Raw genomic sequence first — 20,072 nt, forward strand, 5'->3', positions numbered from 1 at the left:
GCGTTGGAGTGTGCCCCTGGCTATCTGTACATTTTAAAAACAATAAAATGGTGCTGTCTGCATTGCTTAATATAAGGACATTTAAATGACTCATATTTTTACTTCTACTTTTGATAGTATATTTTAGAAATTACAGTTAATTTTGATACTTAAGTATATTTAAAACCAAATACTTTTTGACTTGGGTGAATTTCACTTCAGAAACTTTCTATTAAGATATCTATAATTTTACTCAAGTATGACAATTGGGTACTTTTTCCACCACCGCATAGACTTTCAATGTCATTTCTTCAAAATTCCTGGGAAGCAAATGACCCAATTTGACATGAATGAACCTGATAACTTATTGTTCAAACCATATCTGTGCAAACAAGATTTTATTGTCTCAATTACATTCACAGAAGGCTCATGATAAGATCATTTAGCTCATTTAAATATACAAAATATCAGGGACGCAACTTTCATTGGGGAAATTGCATTTTTGTCCACCCCAGTTTTATCATTGGAATGTGATACAAAAATAGGCAACATTAGGACCATGCGGACACCTCCAAGCGGTCAGGTAGGCTGTTTGGAGTGTTTATCCAACTAGATTAAAAAATATATATATATATATATAAAATACAGTTCCAGGCAAGATTTTAGACACACCTACTCATTCAAGGGTATTAATTTATTTGTACAATTTTCTACATTGTAGAATAGTGAAGACATAAAAACTATGAAATAACACACAAGAAATCACGTATTAACCTAAAAACTAATCAAAATATATTTTATATTTGAGATTAATCAAAGTAGCCACCCTTTGCCTTGATGACAGCTTTACAGACTCTTGAAGAGTTGAATAGTTCAACACTTCTTTGGTTACTACATGGTTCCATATGTGTTATTTCATAGTGATGTCTTCACTATTATTCTACAATGTAGAAAATAGTACAAACAAAGAAAAACCCTTGAATGAGTAGGTTTGTCTAAAATCTTGCCTGGCACTGTATACATACACTACCAATCAAAACTTTGGGGTCACTTAGAAATTTCCTTGTTTTTGAAAGAAAAGCAACATTTTTGTCCATTAACACAACATCAAATTGATCAGAAATACAGTGTAGATATTGTTAATGTTTTAAATGACTATTGTAGCTGGAAACGGCAGATTTTTTATGGAATATCTACATAGGCGTACAGAGGCCCATTATCAGCAACCATCACTCCAGTGTTTCAATGGCACGTTGTGTTAGCTAATCCAAGTGTATCATTTTAAAAGGCTAATTAATCATTAGAAAACCCTTTTGCAATTATGTTAGCACAGCTGAAAACTGTTGATCTGATTAAAGAAGTAATAAAACTGGCCTTCTTCGGACTGAGAATCTGGAGCATCAGCATGTGTGGGTTCGACTACAGGCTCAAAATGGCCAGAAACAAAGCACTTTCTACTGAAACTCGTCAGTCTATTCTTGTTCTGAGAAATGAAGGCAATTCCATGAGAGAAATTGGCAAGAAACTGAAGATCTCGTATACAAAATCATATTGAAAATATACACACTCACTGGTGCTCACATCACACTTCACAAACTTTTAAAACCACATGATTCACATTGAGCAAATTACATGTTTCTTCCCTCTCTCGAGATATCAATGACATGATGGGATAGTCCTTTAAATAAATAATAACGCAGAAATTTCTTGTTCAAACAGGCGTATCAACATTGATCTGAGTTAATGGTTTACACATGGACCATGATGAACATAATTATCACCTTACCTAATACCACTTTCAAGTGCTGCGGGCCCTATATTACACAATATTTCACCATCCTCCTTCCTTTAGCTTCAGCTAAACCTGTTGCTGGCTTCCTCCTTAAAGCTGTGACTAACCACAGTCCTTGACTGAGAGCCTAATTCAGCCCCAACCCCACCCGTTAACAACGCACTCATCCCAGACTCCGCCTACCCCTGACAGTCTGCCTGCTCCACTTTCACCTGACCGCCCTGTGAAAAAAAAACCTCCCCCTCCTTGAACCCATAGGCATAACCATCGTCCATGTCAGCAACCGCTGTGGTGTTACTACTGGCAGCGGCTCCATCGTAGCTTTCGGCCAGTCTCTCACAGCGTGCCTGGTGGCGCAGGAAACTATCCCTCCAGATGACCTTCTTCCCACACAGGCCACACTCATAGGGCCGCAGCCCGCCGTGAGTCTTCAGGTGCTTGGTCAGGTGGTGCTTCATCTTGAAGCTCTTGGCGCACACGGGGCAGGCGAAGGGCCGCAGGTTGAGATGCTGCATCTTGACGTGGCGGTCACGCATACTCTTCAGGGTGTAGGCCTTCCCACAGTGGCAGAAGTGCACTTTTCCTGTGTAAGGGGCCCCGGCAAGGGAGATGGAAGAGGAGGAAGATGGGATGGGGGGTGAGGAGGAAGGGGGGAATGGAGCAGGAGATGGGGACAGGTGGCAGCTGGAGGTAGAGGTTGGGGTACCACCACCATGGGTCATGTTTGCCCCATTGGGCCAGTTCAACCCTGGGGCCCCCAGGATAAAGTCATTGTCATCAGGAGAGGTAGGTACTAAGGGTCTCTGAGAAACTTGTCCGGTGCCATCCTCAATCTCATCATAGGTTTCCCTTCCAAAGGCATCATCCGCAAATCGGTCAAAGTCCACTTCCCCCTCGTCGTTTTCTTCGTCGTCTTCTCTTCTGTAGTCTTCTTCTCCAGGTTGCGGCCTAGCTACTTGCTGAGACCAGGGACTCGCCTGCCACTGCTTTTGGGTAGAGGGTGTAGAAGCTAAGCAGGAGGGTCCAGGAATCACCTCATCTGGTTCCCCAGCATGGGGAGAAGTCAGGGCTGAACTTCTCCCCAACTGGCTCTCCTCTTTCTTCTGCAGCTCCCCTGAGGTCTTTTTCCCCTCTGGCTGTCCTCCCTCCTCACCTTGGTGTACACTAGAGTGGAAGTCCACTGGAGAAATACAAACAGAGTGATGTACAATGGACATAGAGAAATATATAAAGATAGTGTATTTAAGGCACTGGGAGGTGTGCTTATCACGGATAAGTGCTTATCCTCTCGTAAATATGAGACACATGTTTAAAGGGACATTCAGCAGTTGAAACAATAACAATGCGAATCCCCGCCCCCGGTTTCGGTAAAAAGCTAAGGGATGGGGCTAGATAAATGTAGCCACTCTCAAAAACATACAGAGCTATAAATGCAAGGACTGACCATCCATGATATCAAAAATATAGTTGTAACCATGTTTTGAGGCTATATAGTCTTTGTTTACATTACTTTGTGTACAAACATTGCAGTAAAACAAGGTCATATTTTGGCTTCTGATGGGGTACGTCTTATAAATGAATGACTTATAAAATAATGATATATTACCCAATGATTATTGAAGAATATAACATAAAGAATATATATATATATATATATATATATATATATATATATATATATATATATACACTACCATTAAATAGTTTGGGGTCACTTAGAAATGTCCTTGTTTTTGAAAGAAAAGCTAATTTTTCCCCCCATTAAAATAACATCAATTTGATCAGAACTACAGTTTAGACATGGTTAATGTTGTAAATGACTATTGTAGCTGGAAACAGCAGATTTTTTTATGGAATATCTACATAGGTGTACAGAGGCCCATTATCAGCAACCATCACTCCTGTGTTCCAATGGCACGTTGTGTTAGCTAATCCAAGATTATCATTTTAAAAGGCTAATTGATCATTAGAAAACCCTTTTGCAAGTAATGTTAGCAGAGCTGAAAACTGTTGATCTGATTAAAGAATCAATAAAACTGGCCTTCTTTAGACTACTTGAGTATGTGGAGCATCAGCACTTGTAGGTTCGATTACAGGCTCAAAATGGCCAGAAACAAATAACTTTCTTCTGAAACTCGTAAGTCTATTCTTGTTCTGAGAAATGAAGGTTAATCCATGCGAGAAATTGCCAAGAAACTGAAGATCTCGAACAACTCTGTGTACTACTCCCTTCACAGAACAGCGCAAACTGGCTCTAACCAGAATAGAAAGAGGAGTGGGAGGCCCCGGTGCACAACTGAGCAAGAGAACAAGTACAATCGAGTGTCTAGTTTAAGAAATAGACACCTCACAAGTCCTGAACTGGCATCTTCATTAAATAGAACCCGCAAAACACCAATCTCAATGTCAACAGTGAAGAGGCGACTCCAGGATGCTGGCCTTCTAGTGCCTGTGTTCTTTTGCCCATCTTAATCTTTTATTTTTATTGGCCATTCTGAGATATGGCTTTTTCATTGCAACTCTGCCCTTTAAAATGATAAACTTGGATTAGCTAACACAACGTGCCATTGGAACACAGGAGTGATGGTTGCTGATAATGGGCCTCTGTACGCCTATGTAGGTATTCCATAACAAAATCTGCCGTTTCCAGCTACAACAGTCATTTACAACATTAACAATGTCTACACTGTATCTCTGATCAATTTGATGTTATTTTAATGGACAAAAAAATGTGATTTTCTGTCAACAACAAGGACATTTCTAAGTGACCATATACAGTTGTGACCATACATACACTTAGGTTGGAGTCATGAAACTTGTTTTTCAACCACTCCACAAATGACTTGTTAACAAACTATAGTTTTGGCAAGTCGGTTAGGACATCTACTTTGTGCATAACACAAGTAACTTTTCCAACAATTTTTTACAGACAGATTATTTCACTTATAATTAATTCACTGTATCACAATTCCAGTGGGTCAGAAGTTTACATACACTAAGTTGACTGTGCCTTTAAACAGCTTGGAAAATTCCAGAAAATGATGTCATGGCTTTAGAAGTTTACAAAATCAGCCAAGACCTCAGAAAAAAAATTGTAGATCTCCACAAGTCTGGTTCTTCCTTGGGAGCAATTTCCAAACGCCTGAAGGTACCACGTTAATCTTTACAAACAGTAGTACGCAAGTTTAAACACCATGGGACCACGCAGCCATCATATCGCTCAGGAAGGAGACGCATTCTGTATCCTAGATATGAACGTACTTTGGTGCGAAAAGTGCAAATCAATCCCAGAACAACAGCAAAGGACCTTGTGAAGATGCTAGAGGAAACAGGTACAAAAGTATCTATATTCACAGTTAAACGAGTCCTATATCGACATAACCTGAAAGGCCGCTCCGCAAGGAAGAAACCACTGCTCCAAAACCACCATAAAAAAGCCAGACTACAGTTTGCAACTGCACATGGGGACAAAGATCGTACTTTTTGGAGAAATGTCCTCTGGTCTGATGAAACAAAAATAGAACTGTTTGGCCATAATGCCCATCATTATGTTTGGAGGAAAAAGGGGGAGGCTTGCAAGCCGAAGAAAACCATCCCAACCGTGAAGCACGTGGGTGGCAGCATCATGTTGTGGGGGTGCTTTGCAGATGGAGGGGCTGATGCACTTCACAAAATAGATGGCATCATGAGGATGGAAAATTATGTGAATATATTGAAGCAACATCTCAAGAATTCAGTCAGGAAGTTAAAGCTTGGTCGCAAATGGGTCTTCCAAATGGTCAATGACCCCAAGCATACTTCCAAAGTTGTGGCAAAATGGCTTAAGGACAACAAAGTCAAGGTATTGGAGTGGCCATCACAAAGCCCTGACCTAAATCCCATAGAAAATTTGTGGGCAGAACTGAAAAAGTGTGTGCGAGCAAGGAGGCCTACAAACCTGACTCAGTTACACCAGCTCTGTCAGGAGGAATGGGCAAAAATTCACCCATAATATTATGGAAAGCTTGGGGAAGGCTACCAGAAACATTTTACCCAAGTTAAACAATTTAAAGGCAATGCTCCCAAATACTAATTGAGTGTATGTAAACTTCTGACACACTGGGAATCTGATGAAAGAAATAAAACCTGAAATAAATAATTCTCTCTACTATTATTCTGACATTTCACATTCTTAAAATAAAGTGGTGATCCTAACTGACCTAAGACAGGGAATTTGTACTAGGATTAAATGTCAGGAATTGTGAAAAACTGAGTTTAAATGTATTTGGCTAAGGTGTCTGTAAACTTCCAACTTCAAGTGTATATATATATAATATGTATGTATGTATGTATGTATGTATGTATGTATGTATATATATATATATATATATACATACATACATACATATTACACACACACACCGTATATTTAAAATATATATATATACAAATATAAACACTTTATAAACACATCAATATCCAAGTCCTGTTTACATTTCACATACTAGGACTACTTACCAGAGTGTCCTCTCAGCTCAGGACCCTCCCTCTTCTCCTCTTCCAACTCTTTTCCCATTCCTTCACTTGCTTCAATCACTCTTTCAGTACCCTTCTTCTCCTGAGGATCTTCCCCATAGCCACTTCCTCTATCCCTGCCATGCAGCTTCTCAGTACTTGGTGGTGCTGCCCTCTGTCTCAGTCTAGCTCTCAGTCTCAATGCCTCACCAGGAAATCCCCCGTGCCTGGTGTGGTTATGGTCCAGTCCTCTCCCATCATGATGGCTTAGGGGGCTGGCTTTGCTGTGGCTAGACATCCACACCTCCTCACAGCTGGAGTAGTCACTCTCCCCAGCAGGGTGGGAGTCCAGCTGTGAGTCAGCTAGGTGCTGGACAGGCATGGACATGGCTGGCTGGGGTGAGGGCCTGGGGTGGCCCCACCTGGGGAACTGATGGGGCCTCCTCCACGTGGCCAATGGCGGCAGAGCATTCTGCACCTGGCCGTAGGTCCTCATCTCCTTCTCTTTCCCCTCTCTCTCCATGTATAGGCACTCGGTGCTGCTTGGGGACTGCTGCCTTGAGGAGGCACCATGGCGTGTGGCAGCTGCAACATCCACAGGGTTGCATTCTGTTGGGGGTCGGGGTCTCTTCAGGATCTCTGTGCATTTGTCAACAATATGCCACATCTGGAGAAAGCTGGCTACCGTTACATAGTTGACAATGTCATCACGCACTATGCTCAGTCGGCCGGTGTAGGCTGAACTCAGGACACTCTCAAAGGCCACAGGGTCCATGACAGAGGGCAGAGACACTGTCGTCACATTCTTCAGCAACACCTGGTGAAAGTAATGAAAAAAACCTAGGATTTCGAAGCTATTTTTCCAGACAACAATGCACATGACAGAGCAAAGACACAAACTACTATTGTGTAGAGACAGGCAAAGACAGACGTCTCTCTCTAATACACTAGTCACAGAAACCCAGACCTAGGCAACTGCAGTGACTAGCCTATGTTTGGGATCAATAGGCTAGTCACTGAAAAAAATTCAGGGGAGGGTCCTCTTCAGATAGACATAGGCTAGTCACATAGGCTAACTCCGCCTTTTCCTCTATGCTGTTAACGTACAGAGAGACTATTAGTACACACGCTCATAAACACAGACAGACCTGATCGTGAAAGTATGGCGAGGAGGCAGCCAGCACACAGCGGTGGGCCCTGAACACCTGTCCCTGCACCTGGATGGAGAGGTCACAGAGCCGGCCCTCCTCCCGCTGTCCATTCAGGCTGTCCAAAACTGCTGCACGCACACTGGGGAAGCATACTTGGACCACCGGGCCAGCAGGGGCACCAGAGACAATGCAGTCCTGATCCATTGTGCCTAAAGAATAAAGAAGAATAAAATCCTGTTAGCTAGCTAGCATTTACGGTTAGTGCTATCTGGGGATCCTTGGGATGTCCCTAAACCATAACCTGAACCCCTACCCTTGTTGGGTTTTGAGAATGTGAAATCTACTTATTCATGTCACTGATGGAATGCTAAGGGGGTCTACACCAGAAGGGTTATAGGAGGAAGGTGTATAGTGTGTGCAACTAAGCTTGGAATGTGTTGAGTGCAGGGAAGCGATTACATGTGGCAGGCATTGATAAGGGGAGATGGGTGGAGATCTTAGAAACTAACAATGTCACTGAGGGAGAGAGGGTCATGTATAACGTTTACATTATGTCAGGATATGTTACTGTTAACCCTCAGGGATCTTATTGGAGGGATCCTCTGGGAAGAGAAGACACACAGTCTGGTATCAATAACCTAGACAGCCTTGAGTTGGGGAGGAGTAAGCACTATGGGGTAGAGGTCAGGTTAGATGAAGTGAGGAAGAACAGATATCACTAAGGTTCTGTCGAACAAACAGAGATGCATTGGCTGTTCAGTTGAGGAGGTGGAGACTCAACCTAGGAGAAAGGGTTAAATATCAGTGCTTGTGTGAAATGTAATTTGTCTGAATTACAGCGTAACGACTCTTTGGGAATAATTCAACTTGGTAAAGCTTCTCTAGTTATTTACTCTGAAAATTAGGTTCGAACACCATTTTAAATTTACATTTCAATGGAAAAGGGTGCAATTGCAGCCCGCAATTTGGGGTGTTCCTGCATGTTGGCATTCCTGCATCTGCAGGAACCCCTCTTTATACTTCTATTGTTCCATTTTTAACCTAGGACAGGCGAGAGGTGGGGGCGCTCCAGTACAGTAGGTTCCCGTTGGTTGCCATCCGCCAATAAACCCCACAGAAGAAAAAGAGGTGAGGGTGACAACGGTAGACAGTGTCCTTCGTCTCCTCCTGTCGGGCATTGTTTTCCTGCAGTTTTGTTAACGACGGCGAGGGCAGGTGTTCGGCCGGCGGGAGCAAAGGACATTGTGTGCTAGCTAGCTAGTCCTAGGAAAACTGCGGTACACAGCATCCGCACTACCAAGTTAGCGAGCACACAGTGTATTTAACTAGCAAGCTAGCTAGTTAGTTAGCACACAGTGTCGTCCCCACCTCCCGACTGCTGTGTACCGTAGTAGCTAGCGGGAAGTGGGGATGACCGGTAGGCAGTGTCCTTTGCACCCGCTGGTTGGGGCACTGATTTCCCGCTGTTCTGTAAAATATGGTCAGGGCAGGTGTTCTGCCGGCGGAAGTAAAGGATACTGGTGTCACCCCCGCCTCCCGCTAACGTAAACTCACTCACTTTTGTACATCGCCTTGGTCCGTACAACAAAATCAATTACATGACCTAAACGCTTCCCGTTTCTGCATAATTCAACAAGACAATGAGCTCTGTCGGGTCTTTATAAAAATGGCAGGTGGGGAAGCGAAACTAATGCGTGATAGTGAGAAGGAAAGTTGTCGTGTGGGAAAACTGCTTTTTTTCACTCGATCTGTCCAACTTATCACCTTATCGCCTCTAAAATGTAAATAAAACACTATAAAGAGTTTATATAATGTGTCATTACATACTTATTTGAAGGTTTGTGTCGAATTTGAATCAGGTTTTTAGGGCGGTGCTAAAGTGATCTTCAGAAGTAAACAGCGGCTTTGAGAGTCATGATCGCATGCAATGATGACGCAAAAAATGACTAGGTATCCCCCCTCACTGTCCATTTCTTGTTTTTAAACAATGAGAGAAGTGCTACACCTGGTGGAGAGAGGCTGTAAAACATAATTAGTTTTATGCGTGCTGTACGTTACGGCATGACACATCACAATGTAACTGAGGGTCAGTTTGATCAACTTTTCTCCAATATTATAGAGCCATTACCATATCGATCAACGCTTGAATAGAAACGTAGCTCACACCCCAGATTTTGAAGTCAACACAGTCGCTAGTTTTCTTTGCAGCCTCGTTTGAATGTCGCGGTCGCGCACATTTGTACGGAATGGGGTGAGTTTACGTTAGCTAGTAAGAAGGACTCCAGTACACAGCAGGTGGGGGTGACACTGTGTGATAACTATCCAGATAGCAAGCTAGTAAGGAGAACTCCGGTACACAGGAGGCGGGGGCAAAAAATAAATACTTGCAGTAACTGGTATTTTGGACGCAGTATTTGCAGCATATTGCAGTTATACTGCACTCTGACTGCAATCTTTTTTTTGTAAGGGCGGGCTGGATAAGCTGAAGTGGACTCGGCCCTAGTACCATTAGCCGGAATCCAGAGTAATATGATTCTGACGGATTCGGTGTCACGGTCGTCAAAAAGAGGAGACCAAGGCGCAGCGTGGTAAGCGTACATTCTTCTTTAATTAAAGAACGAACACTGAACAAAACAAACTGTGAAGCTAATATGGCTAGTGCAGACAGGCAACTAAACATGGAATAAGAACCCACAAACTACCCAAGGAATATGGCTACCTAAATATGGTCCCCAATCAGAGACAACGATAAACAGCTGAGCTGCCTGTGATTGAGAACCAATCTTGGCAACCACAGACACAAACACCTAGACTTACAAAAAACCCTAGACAATACAAACACTAAACAAACCACCCTCGTCACACCCTGACCTAACCAAAATAATAAAGAAAACAAAGATAACTAAGGTCAGGGCGTGACATTCGGGAAGAGCTCGGCCCACATGAAGCCCACCCCAGAGTCACGCAAACCCTGCTGAAAAAGAACATTACTCGAATTTGTATAATTGTAATTGTTAGTGTCTTAAAGTGGGGCAAAAAAGTATTTAGTCAGCCACCAATTGTGCAAGTTCTCCCACTTAAAAAGATGAGAGAGGCCTGTAATTTTCATCATAGATGACAGACAAAATGAGAAAAAAAAATCCAGGAAAATCACATTGTAGGATTTTTAATGAATTTATTTGCAGATTATGGTGGAAAATAAGTATTTGGTCAATAACAAAAGTTTATCTCAATTCTTTGTTATATACCCTTTGTTGGCAATGACAGATGTGAAGACTTACAGAAAACGTTTGACAAGGTTTTCACACTGTTGCTGGTATTTTGGCCCATTCCTCCTTGCAGATATCCTCTAAAGCAGTAAACACACCTGTGGGGTGAGGGGCATTCTTCTTACCAAACCACATGACCTTTGTTTTGGAGGTGTTCAGAACAAGGTTAAGCATAGAGAAAGCTTGTTGGACACTAAGAAAGCTTTGTTGTAGAGCATTTAAAACAAAATCCGGGGAGGGGCAAGCTGAGTATAAGACTGTATCATCTGCATATAAATGGATGAGAGAGCTTCCTACTGCCTGAGCTATGTTGTTGATGTAAATTGAGAAGAGCGTGGGGCCTACGATTGAGCCTTGGGGTACTCTCTTGGTGACAGGCAGTGGCTGAGACAGCAGAATTTCTGACTTTATACACTGCACTCTTTGAGAGAGGTAGTTAGCAAACCCGGCCAAAGACCCCTGAGAGACACCAATATTCCGGCCCACAAGAATGGAATGGTCTACCGTATCAAAAGCTTTGGCCAAGTCAGTAAAAATAGCAACGCAACATTGCTTAGTATCAAGTGCAATGGTGACATCGTTGAGGACCTTTAAGATTGCAGTTTTATCCATAACCTGAGAGGAAACCAGATTGCATACCACAGAGAATACTATAGACATCAAGAAAGTCAGTCAGTTCATTATTGGCAAGTTTTTCCCAACACTTTTGATAAACAGGGCAAAATAGAAATAGGCCTATAACAGTTAGGATAGGATCTGCTTGATCTCCCCCTTTAAATAAAGGACAAACCGTGGCTGCCTTCCAAGCAATGGGAACATCCCAGAGAGGAGAGACAGGTTAAAAAGGTCAGCGATAGGCTTGGCGATGATAGGGGCAGCAACCTTAAAGAAGAAAGGGTCTAAACCATCTGATCCAGATGTTTTTTGGGGGTCAAGTCTCAGGAGCTCCTCGAGGACCTCGGACTCAGTGACAGACTGCAGGGAGAAACTTTGTAGCGGGGCAGGGGAAAAAGAGGGAGAAGCATTGGGGATAATCGCATTAAAAGGGGTGGGAGATGAGGAAATTTTGGATGGGCAATGAGGCATGGCTAAGTCAAATAGGAATCCTGACTTAATGAAGTGGTGAGTAAAGAGCTCAGCCATGTGCTTCTTGTCAGTAACAACCACATCATCAACTTTAAGGGACATGGGCATATATGAGAAGGAGGGTTTATTCTCCAGGTCTTTAACCTTTTTCCAGTTAGACCCACAGAGAGAGAACTGCTCCTTAAAGTAACTAACTTTGGCCTTCCGGATAGCCTGAGTGCACTTATTTCTCATTTGCCTGAACGAGAGCCAGTCAGCCTGAGTATGCGTGTGCCCGAGCCTTTCGCCAAATGCAACTCTTGAGGTGGAGTAACTCTGCATGATCACGGTCGAACCAGGGGCAGAACCTGTTTTAATTCTCATTTTCTTTATGAGGTGTGTTTGTTGACAATATCACTCGAAATATCAAAAAAGAAGGTGGGGATCGACAGAGGGGATCAAGCTGATTCTATACCATCTTACAGAGACCAGTTCATGAAGGAAGGCTTCCTCATTAAAGGTTTTTGGCAAGCGTCTATGACAAATCAGGACAGGTTATTTCCCTGAGCAGCCATTACGAACACAGGCTGTAAAACATTGATCACTAAGGACATTACAGAAAACACCAGACTGATACATATCAGGATTATTTGTGAGGATAACATCGAGAAGAGTAGCCTTTTCTGGGTGTTTGGAGTCATACCTTATGGGATTGGTAATAATCTGAGATTAAATAGATTTAGGGAGTTCCATTCCTTTAGCACTTGGTCAGGTGGTTTAAGCATGTCCCAGTTTAGGTTACCTAGCAGGACAAATTCAGACTTGTGTAACGGGCCAGGGGAGAGCTTAGGGTAGGGTACAGGCTGGTGCTGGTGGAGGATGATAGTACCCAGCAACAGACACCAAAGAGCTATTTGAAAGTTTAATACTTAAAACCGGCAAATCAAATTGTTTGGGGACAGACTTGGTGGAGACAACCAAGCACTGAAGGCGATCCTTGGTAAAGATCGCCACTCCCCCACCTTTGGAAGAGCTGTCTTGCCAAAAATACCAGAAAGGTTAACATCAGTATTCAAAACACTCGTCCTTAACCACGTCTCAGTAATGACCAACACATCTGGATTGGAGCTGTAAACCCACACTTTCAATTGATCAATTTTAGGTAATAAGCTTCTAGTGTTAACATTCAGAAAACACAGGCTTTTACGGGAGCAGAAATCAGTGAAGCAAATATCAGAGCACAAGTCAGAATTGGGGTGAGCAACAGTTGATGAGCCATTTCCAGACATCATCAACAGTAATACAATCAAGGCACAGCATAGTACAGTCGTGGCCAAAGGTTTTGAGAATGACACAAATATACATTTTCAGTCTGCTGCCTCAGTTTGTATGATGGAAATTTGCATATACTCCAGAATGTTACAAAGAGTGATCAGATGAATTGCAATTAATTGCAAAGTTCCTCTTTGCCAAGCAATGAACTAAATCCCCCCAAAAAACATTTCCACTGCATTTCAGACCTGCCACAAAAGGACCAGCTGACATCATGTCAGTGATTCTCTCTTTAACACAGGTGTGAGTGTTGACGAGGACAAGGCTGGAGATCACTCTGTCATGCTGATTGAGTTCGAATAACAGACTGGAAGCTTCAAAAGGAGGGTGGTGCTTGGAATCATTGTTCTTCCTCTGTCAACCGCGGTTACCTGCAAGGAAACACGTGCCGTCATCATTGCTTTGCACAAAAAGGGCTTCACAGGCAAGGATATTGCTGCCAGTAAGATTGCACCTAAATCCACCATTTATCGGATCATCAAGAACGTCAAGGAGAGCGGTTTAATTGTTGTGACGAAGGCTTCAGGGCGCCCAAGAAAGTCCAGCAAGCACCAGGACCGTCTCCTAAATTTGATTCAGCTGCGGGATCGGGGCACCACCAGTACAGAGCTTGCAAAGGAATGGCAGCAGGCAGATGTGAGTGCATCTGCAGCACAGTGAGGCAAAGACTTTTGGAGAATGGCCTGGTGTCAAGAAGGGCAGCAAAGAAGCCACTTCTCTCCAGGAAAAACATCAGGGACAGACTGATATTCTGCAAAAGGTACAGGGATTGGATGCTGAGGATTGGGGTAAAGTCATTTTCTCTGATGAATCCCCTTTCCGATTGTTTGGGGCATCCGGAAAAAAGCTTGTCCGAAGAAGACAAGGTGAGCGCTACCATCAGTCCTGTGTCATGCCAACAGTAAAGCATCCTGAGACCATTCATGTGTGGGGTTGCATCTCAGCCAAGGGAGTGGGCTCACTCACAATTTTGCCTAAGAACACAGCCATGAATAAAGAATGGTACCAACACATCCTCCGAGAACTACTCCTCTCAACCATCCAGGAACAGTTTGGTGACAAACAATGCCTTTTCCAGCATGATGGAGGACCTTGCCATAAGGAAAAGGTGATAACTAAGTGGCTCGGGGAACAAAACATCAATATTTTGGGTCCATGGCCAGGAAACTCCCCAGACCTTAATCCCATTATGAACTTGTGGTCAATCCTCAAGAGGCGGGTGGACAAACAAAACCCCACAAATTCTGACAAACTCCAAGCATTGATTATGCAAGAATGGGCTGCCATCAGTCAGGATGTGGCCCAGAAGTTAATAGACAGCATGCCAGGGCAGATTGCAGAGGTCTTGAAAAAGAAGGGTCAACACTGCAAATATTGACTCTTTGCATCAACTTCATGTAATTGTCAATAAAAGCCTTTGACACTTATGAAATGCTTGTAATTATACTTCAGTATTCCATAGTAACATCTGACAAAAATATCTAAAGACACTGAAGCAGCAGACTTTGTGGAAATTAATATTTGTGTCCTCAAAACTTTTGGCCACGACTGTAGGTCTATAAATTGGGCTGCTATTATTTTATGTTCTGGTCCACTTTGTAATGATGGAAGTCTGGGCAGAGAGCTCGTTTGTCAACAAATTCTAGCTCCAAAATACTTCTTGCCCTTTGAACCCTGAGCTCCGGCCATTGTTTTCATATGGAGAGACTGGGCAATGAGCCCAATTTTTTTCCCTACTTACGCAGACATGAGCACAGTTGACACCATCGAAGTGCAGATGTTTACTTTCTACATGAGTTGTTCTTTTTCAGTTTCATGCTAAGAACAGATTGTAGTGGTAAAATAAAAAGGGATACATTTCTTTGTACCATTTAGAGGACATTGAATTCCAAGCATCACTCCAGTTATAAGAGGCTCTGCGAAGGTTTGTTTCAATTCATTTGCTAAGGCCTCATTTGCTAAGGCTAGTGTTCTAGCTCAGCCAATGTTCTTTGGCCATTTTTCAGCCTTGGGTGAATATTGACGTGTTATATTGTCCAGCCGAGTGTGAGATAGAGAGGGGGAAGAGAGATGATGATGTCAACATTGTCGTGCTAGCTGTGTGTGTATATGAAAGAGAGGGGGATGGTACATGAATACACAAAACATTAATTGTTTGTGTGTGTAAGACAGTAAACTAGGCTCATTCTTGAAACTTGTACCCCCAATATGGATGTGAACATTTTCCTGATTCATCACAGATTTTGTATTTGAAAATACCGTACATTTTGCCAATCCCTGCTCTCCATCAACACACATTCCAAGGTTACACCTGTCAACTGCCCTTTTCAATTCTTGATTCTCTGTTTTTGCATGGATCTTCTAGCTTGGATGGAAGGAACTATTGGAAGGACTACAGAAGTTACCCAGCCTGCTGACTAAGAAATGTAAATAGACAGCAAAGCATAGGCTCTCTCTCTCTCTCGGTCTGTCTGCCTAACTGCCAGATTGCTGAGGGGCAACATAGTCAATGTACTTGCTAGGCTAAGTCTAACTTAGTGAAGACCTTAGGTAATTGTTAATAATGATTAGTCTCTGTCTTTACATTTCCTGAAATATGTCAATGATATGATGCCTCTGCAGCAGTTACCAATGTCCTATTCTGCCACGTTCCACATTCTGCCACAGTCATGTAAAGTTTCTCAGATTCTCTCTTGCTCATTCTCCCTGTTGCTCAATCAAACACGTGTGCAGTTGCAGAGAAGAGGAAGAGATTTGCCAATTACACCCATTTCTAGCACTGTTTGTTGCAGCAATGGTATGACGGGACAACTTCTGAGCAATATCATATTTTATTGTCTCTTTACACACTACCGTTCAAAAGTTTGGGGTCACTTAGAAATGTCCTTGTTTTTGAAAGAAAAGCAAATTTTTTGCTCATTAAAATAACACCAAATTGATCAGAAATACAGTGTAGACATTGCTAATGTTGTAAATGACTATTGTAGCTGGAAACGGTGGATTTTTAAAGGAATACCTACATAGGCGTACAGAGGCCCATTGTCAGCAACCATCACTCATGTGTTCCAATGGCATTTTTTAGGCTTACAGTGTCATGACAAGCCAAAAAACTCAGGAGGTTGATGTGCCCTCTGGAAATTCCCGAAATGTGCCCCTAAGTCATGTTGGAGAAGGACGCAAAGTATGTATAGGAGCAAGTTGCTCTTTTTTAAAGACATTTCTAAGCTGCCACAAAACTCAACTAGTACCATGGAAATACTTTTTAGTCAGCTGAGTCCACAAGAATCTCCTTTCTAGTTTGCTTATAAAATCTCTAATTGATGAAGTTGTAATGCGCTGATTCTCTCCGCAGCAGATCTGATCCATCACACGACTCTTCAAGAGGACCACTGCGCTCTAGATGGCCAGCTGTGGTCAGAGTTCCCTGATGAGGATCTACCCCATCACACCACTCTAATGAATCATTCATCAAATAAAACAATGGGTCTTTATATACTCCCAGTATTTCTATGCATTATGAAACAATTACTGTATGCAGATGTGCGGAAAATTGTGATTGCTTGATCTACTTTAAATGTAAGAATATGTTGCTGATTAACTTTCATTGGGGACTATGAAAACAAATAGAAATGTAATGAACAATGTCTGCAATATCCAACTTTATCCTCTGCAATACTTTTTTACAAAAGGTAGAACCTAAAAGGGTTATTCAGCTGTCCCCATAGGAGAACCCTTTTGGGTTCTATATAGGACCCTTTCCACAGAAGGTTCAACATGGAAACCAAAAGGTTTCTCCCTGGAACCAAAAAGGGAACAGCCGAAGAACCCCTTTTGAACCCTTTTTTTCAAAGAGTGTAGGTAATAAACTGTAGTCAGGGGGTTATTACCAGTTTATGACAAAGTCTTAACTATGACCTTGAGAGCGTTGGGGAGCGTTGGACTAGTAACCGAAAGGTTGCAAGTTCGAATCCCCAAGCTGACAAGGTACAAATCTGTCGTTCTGCCCCTGAACAAGGCAATTAACCCACTGTTCCTAGGCAGTCATTGAAAATAAGAATGCCTGAATAAGGCATAAAAAGTTGCCATATTTAATTATTTTCAACCAGGTTTTGCTCACTGAGAAGCCCGCCTCAGTGTGAGTGAGGTGAATTTGAAACAACTGATTGTAATGTGTATTAGAAGTAGTGTTCACATGCAAACTTTACATGTCTGAACTCAGAATCAAACATGCTTCCCAAAAAGAACATGTTTGCTGTGGTAGAATGTTTATTTTGATTGGCAATTTTCTGCATTTATCAGAGTGCCATCAGGTATCCTGATTTCAGATGTTTCCATGTAAAGGGGATTTTTAGGGGAATCGATCTTGCAAAGCATGTAAACATTTTTATCGAACTATATTAAATTAATATGACTATCCACAATCATCACATTTTTGTGTGCAGGTAACCATACTATCAAATCCTCACTGCAAGTTCGCTAGCTACAGCTTCACTTGCAACATTGTATCAACTAACCTATTCTGTGCCCTCAGTTTCCTGGGCCAGTGAGCTCCGGATAGACAGCTGTTTTTTTTAGGACGTTTCCACTGGATATATGGGATCATCAGTTCACGATATTTCGCTCTTTCACTTTGAGACTTGGTAATTATCGACGCAGAGGGAGCGAAACAACGCCCCTCTATATGTAGCCCATGTATCTGAAGCTGTATGGCCGGAAATAGTGTCATGTCATACTCTTTTGATCCAGACAGCATCAGATACATGGTCTACAAATATTGAGACAGAGTTGCGCTGTTTCGCTCGCCCGGATATGTCTTTCTGTCGGTGCGCGTCTCGGTCAAATAAATGAACAATATTTCAATATTTGATTTGGACGGGCAAGGAGGTAAGGTAGGGCGGGCCAGACCCCTAAAAAAACGACCCTGAGTTCTGGGAACCATTTCGCTCCATTTTCCCCCCACTGTCGGCCGCTGGGCGTGCTCTCATCACCATCTGGTGGTGAGTGGAATGGAAACGCCAACCGGATGCTTCAGATTTTTACAACCGGTGAAACATTTGGTTATATCTGTGGTGTGGCTAGCTAGCTTGTTAACATTATCTAGCTACATTAGCTAGCTAGCTACAACCAGAAAGGGTTGAACGGCCCAACCGTAATCTTCGCAGCCCTAACCGTGCGCAAATTCATTGTCAGTCTAATATAGCCAGGAACAGTGAACATTAGCAAGACCAATAATTGTTTATCTAGTCCATTCAACCCAGTGCACTCAACTCGTAGTCAGTGGCTAGCTAGTTAGGCTAGCCAAGTTAGCATGAAACAAAAACGTGTGCAATTCTATTAGCTTCAGTTAGCTAATTACCTCTTATCAGGTTCTCCAAACGCGAAACGAGTCTTCAACATATGCCAGTGATTTCAGCTAAAGCACATTCTCTGCAGCGTTGTTCAATCACTCAGTCCTTCTCGTTTGGTAACGCACACTCAACTCGACACAGTTCCACCATGTCAAGTGGGTGTAGGGTGGGAGTGTAGAGCTTGTCTGCGACTGCCCGTCATGTACCAAGTTCCAACCATTGCTAACTCATGTCGTTACAGTAGCGCAGAACTAAAATAATGTAGGTTTGGGCAGCTATCTACCCCTCGTTATTTATTGTCAATATACCCGATTCCTAGAACTATCCATCCATTATCAGAGGCTGATAATCATTAGAGGCATGGTCATTATAGCCTTGGCACTTTTAGTGATGAATTATCTATTTATTCATCTATTTTATTAGGAGTTTAGGCCTATCATCACAATGAATATCATAAAAAGACAAGAATACTTGTGACTTGATGATTTTCATTTAAAAGAATGCAGACTACTTAACCTTTATTCATGATTTTATCATTCGAATATCCCTATAAAAAGGCTGGCTGCCACATTCTTGTCCCTTTTTTCATTACCATAAGCAGTTCACTTTGCAGAAAAATTCATTGAAAGTATAGGGAGCATTACTTTTTCCACCGCAACCAGCGATCAGCGTTTACCCACTTATTGTTTTTACCACTCCAGCAATGACCATGTGGTAAAGGGACCAGCACACTGTGTGCTTTGAGTTCCACCCATAGACTTAGATAGACATTGCTTTATTGTATGTCCCATTATGGCATCTCTGAGAGCATGGCCATCTCCATTTTGAAGTAGTTCATTTTCTCCTTCTGCTACTTCTATGAGTTGGCAAGCAAACTGAAAGGGTGCATACTGCCACCTGGAGGGTGTTGTTTGAACAGGTATAATGACACTGCCACCTGCAGTAAATGTGTTTACTGACAACAAAGCATTACAGGGATTATACTACCAATGTAGCAATATTGTTGGTAACAGCTCCATGGTGTGGCATGAACCAACAACCCTGCTAAGGGTGATCACACTGTCACCTGTGCCATGAAGATTCAGACCTCTTGGCATATAGTGTAGAAGATCCCAATGAGATCTGGAGCAGTTGCAATCATTTTCAATGTATTTCCAATTGTCAGGGGAAAGGGAACAATAGCAGAACACATGGCAGTCTCATCTTGCTTAACAGTTCTTATTCCTGGACAGAGTCACACATAAGAAGAACAATCCCAACATAGGTATGCTAAAACTCCCCATTATGAGTAGTGAGGTAAACTGGGAGCGGTGTGCCTGGGTGCTACTTTGGAGCAATTTCAATACCAACAGAAATTGTATTTGAATTCCATAATTTTGAATTATTGCACAAATGTAATCATTAAATTCAAAAAATGAACATGTGTTTTATCATTTCAAACTGAATTGAATGAATATTGCATTGTTGTTTTAAAATTAAATTCCTATTTAATTGAATATTCAAGTTCAATATTTATATATTCAGTTTCAATATCGTAAATATTGCATTCATAGTCTTTGTATCAAGTTTACAAACTATCATTTCAAGTTTATCAAAATGTCATATATTCAACTTCCTCAGATACAGATTCAGATTCAGTTTT

General features: G+C 42.2%; 1 protein-coding gene and 1 long non-coding RNA gene across 2 annotated transcripts; one reads left to right on the plus strand and one right to left on the minus strand.

Moving 5' to 3' along the window:
• Positions 1–360: 360 nt before the first annotated feature.
• LOC115128264 (zinc finger and BTB domain-containing protein 22-like) lies at positions 361–18,674 on the minus strand. Its single transcript, XM_029657952.2, has 4 exons — positions 18,439–18,674; positions 7,414–7,625; positions 6,269–7,082; positions 361–2,951 (listed from the first exon to the last, which is right to left on the minus strand). The coding sequence occupies exons 2-4, from the start codon at positions 7,618–7,620 to the stop codon at positions 1,951–1,953; spliced, it is 2,022 nt and encodes a 673-aa protein (XP_029513812.2). The 5' UTR covers positions 7,621–7,625; positions 18,439–18,674; the 3' UTR covers positions 361–1,950.
• Positions 14,829–16,594, plus strand: LOC115128265 (uncharacterized). The gene is made up of 4 exons (XR_003863491.2): positions 14,829–15,006; positions 15,448–15,508; positions 16,165–16,263; positions 16,435–16,594. It is a non-coding gene; the product is annotated as an uncharacterized LOC115128265 (long non-coding RNA).
• Positions 18,675–20,072: the final 1,398 nt, after the last annotated feature.

The sequence above is a fragment of the Oncorhynchus nerka genome, linkage group LG4 (assembly GCF_034236695.1).
Source record: "Oncorhynchus nerka isolate Pitt River linkage group LG4, Oner_Uvic_2.0, whole genome shotgun sequence".
Lineage (NCBI taxonomy): Eukaryota > Metazoa > Chordata > Actinopteri > Salmoniformes > Salmonidae > Oncorhynchus > Oncorhynchus nerka.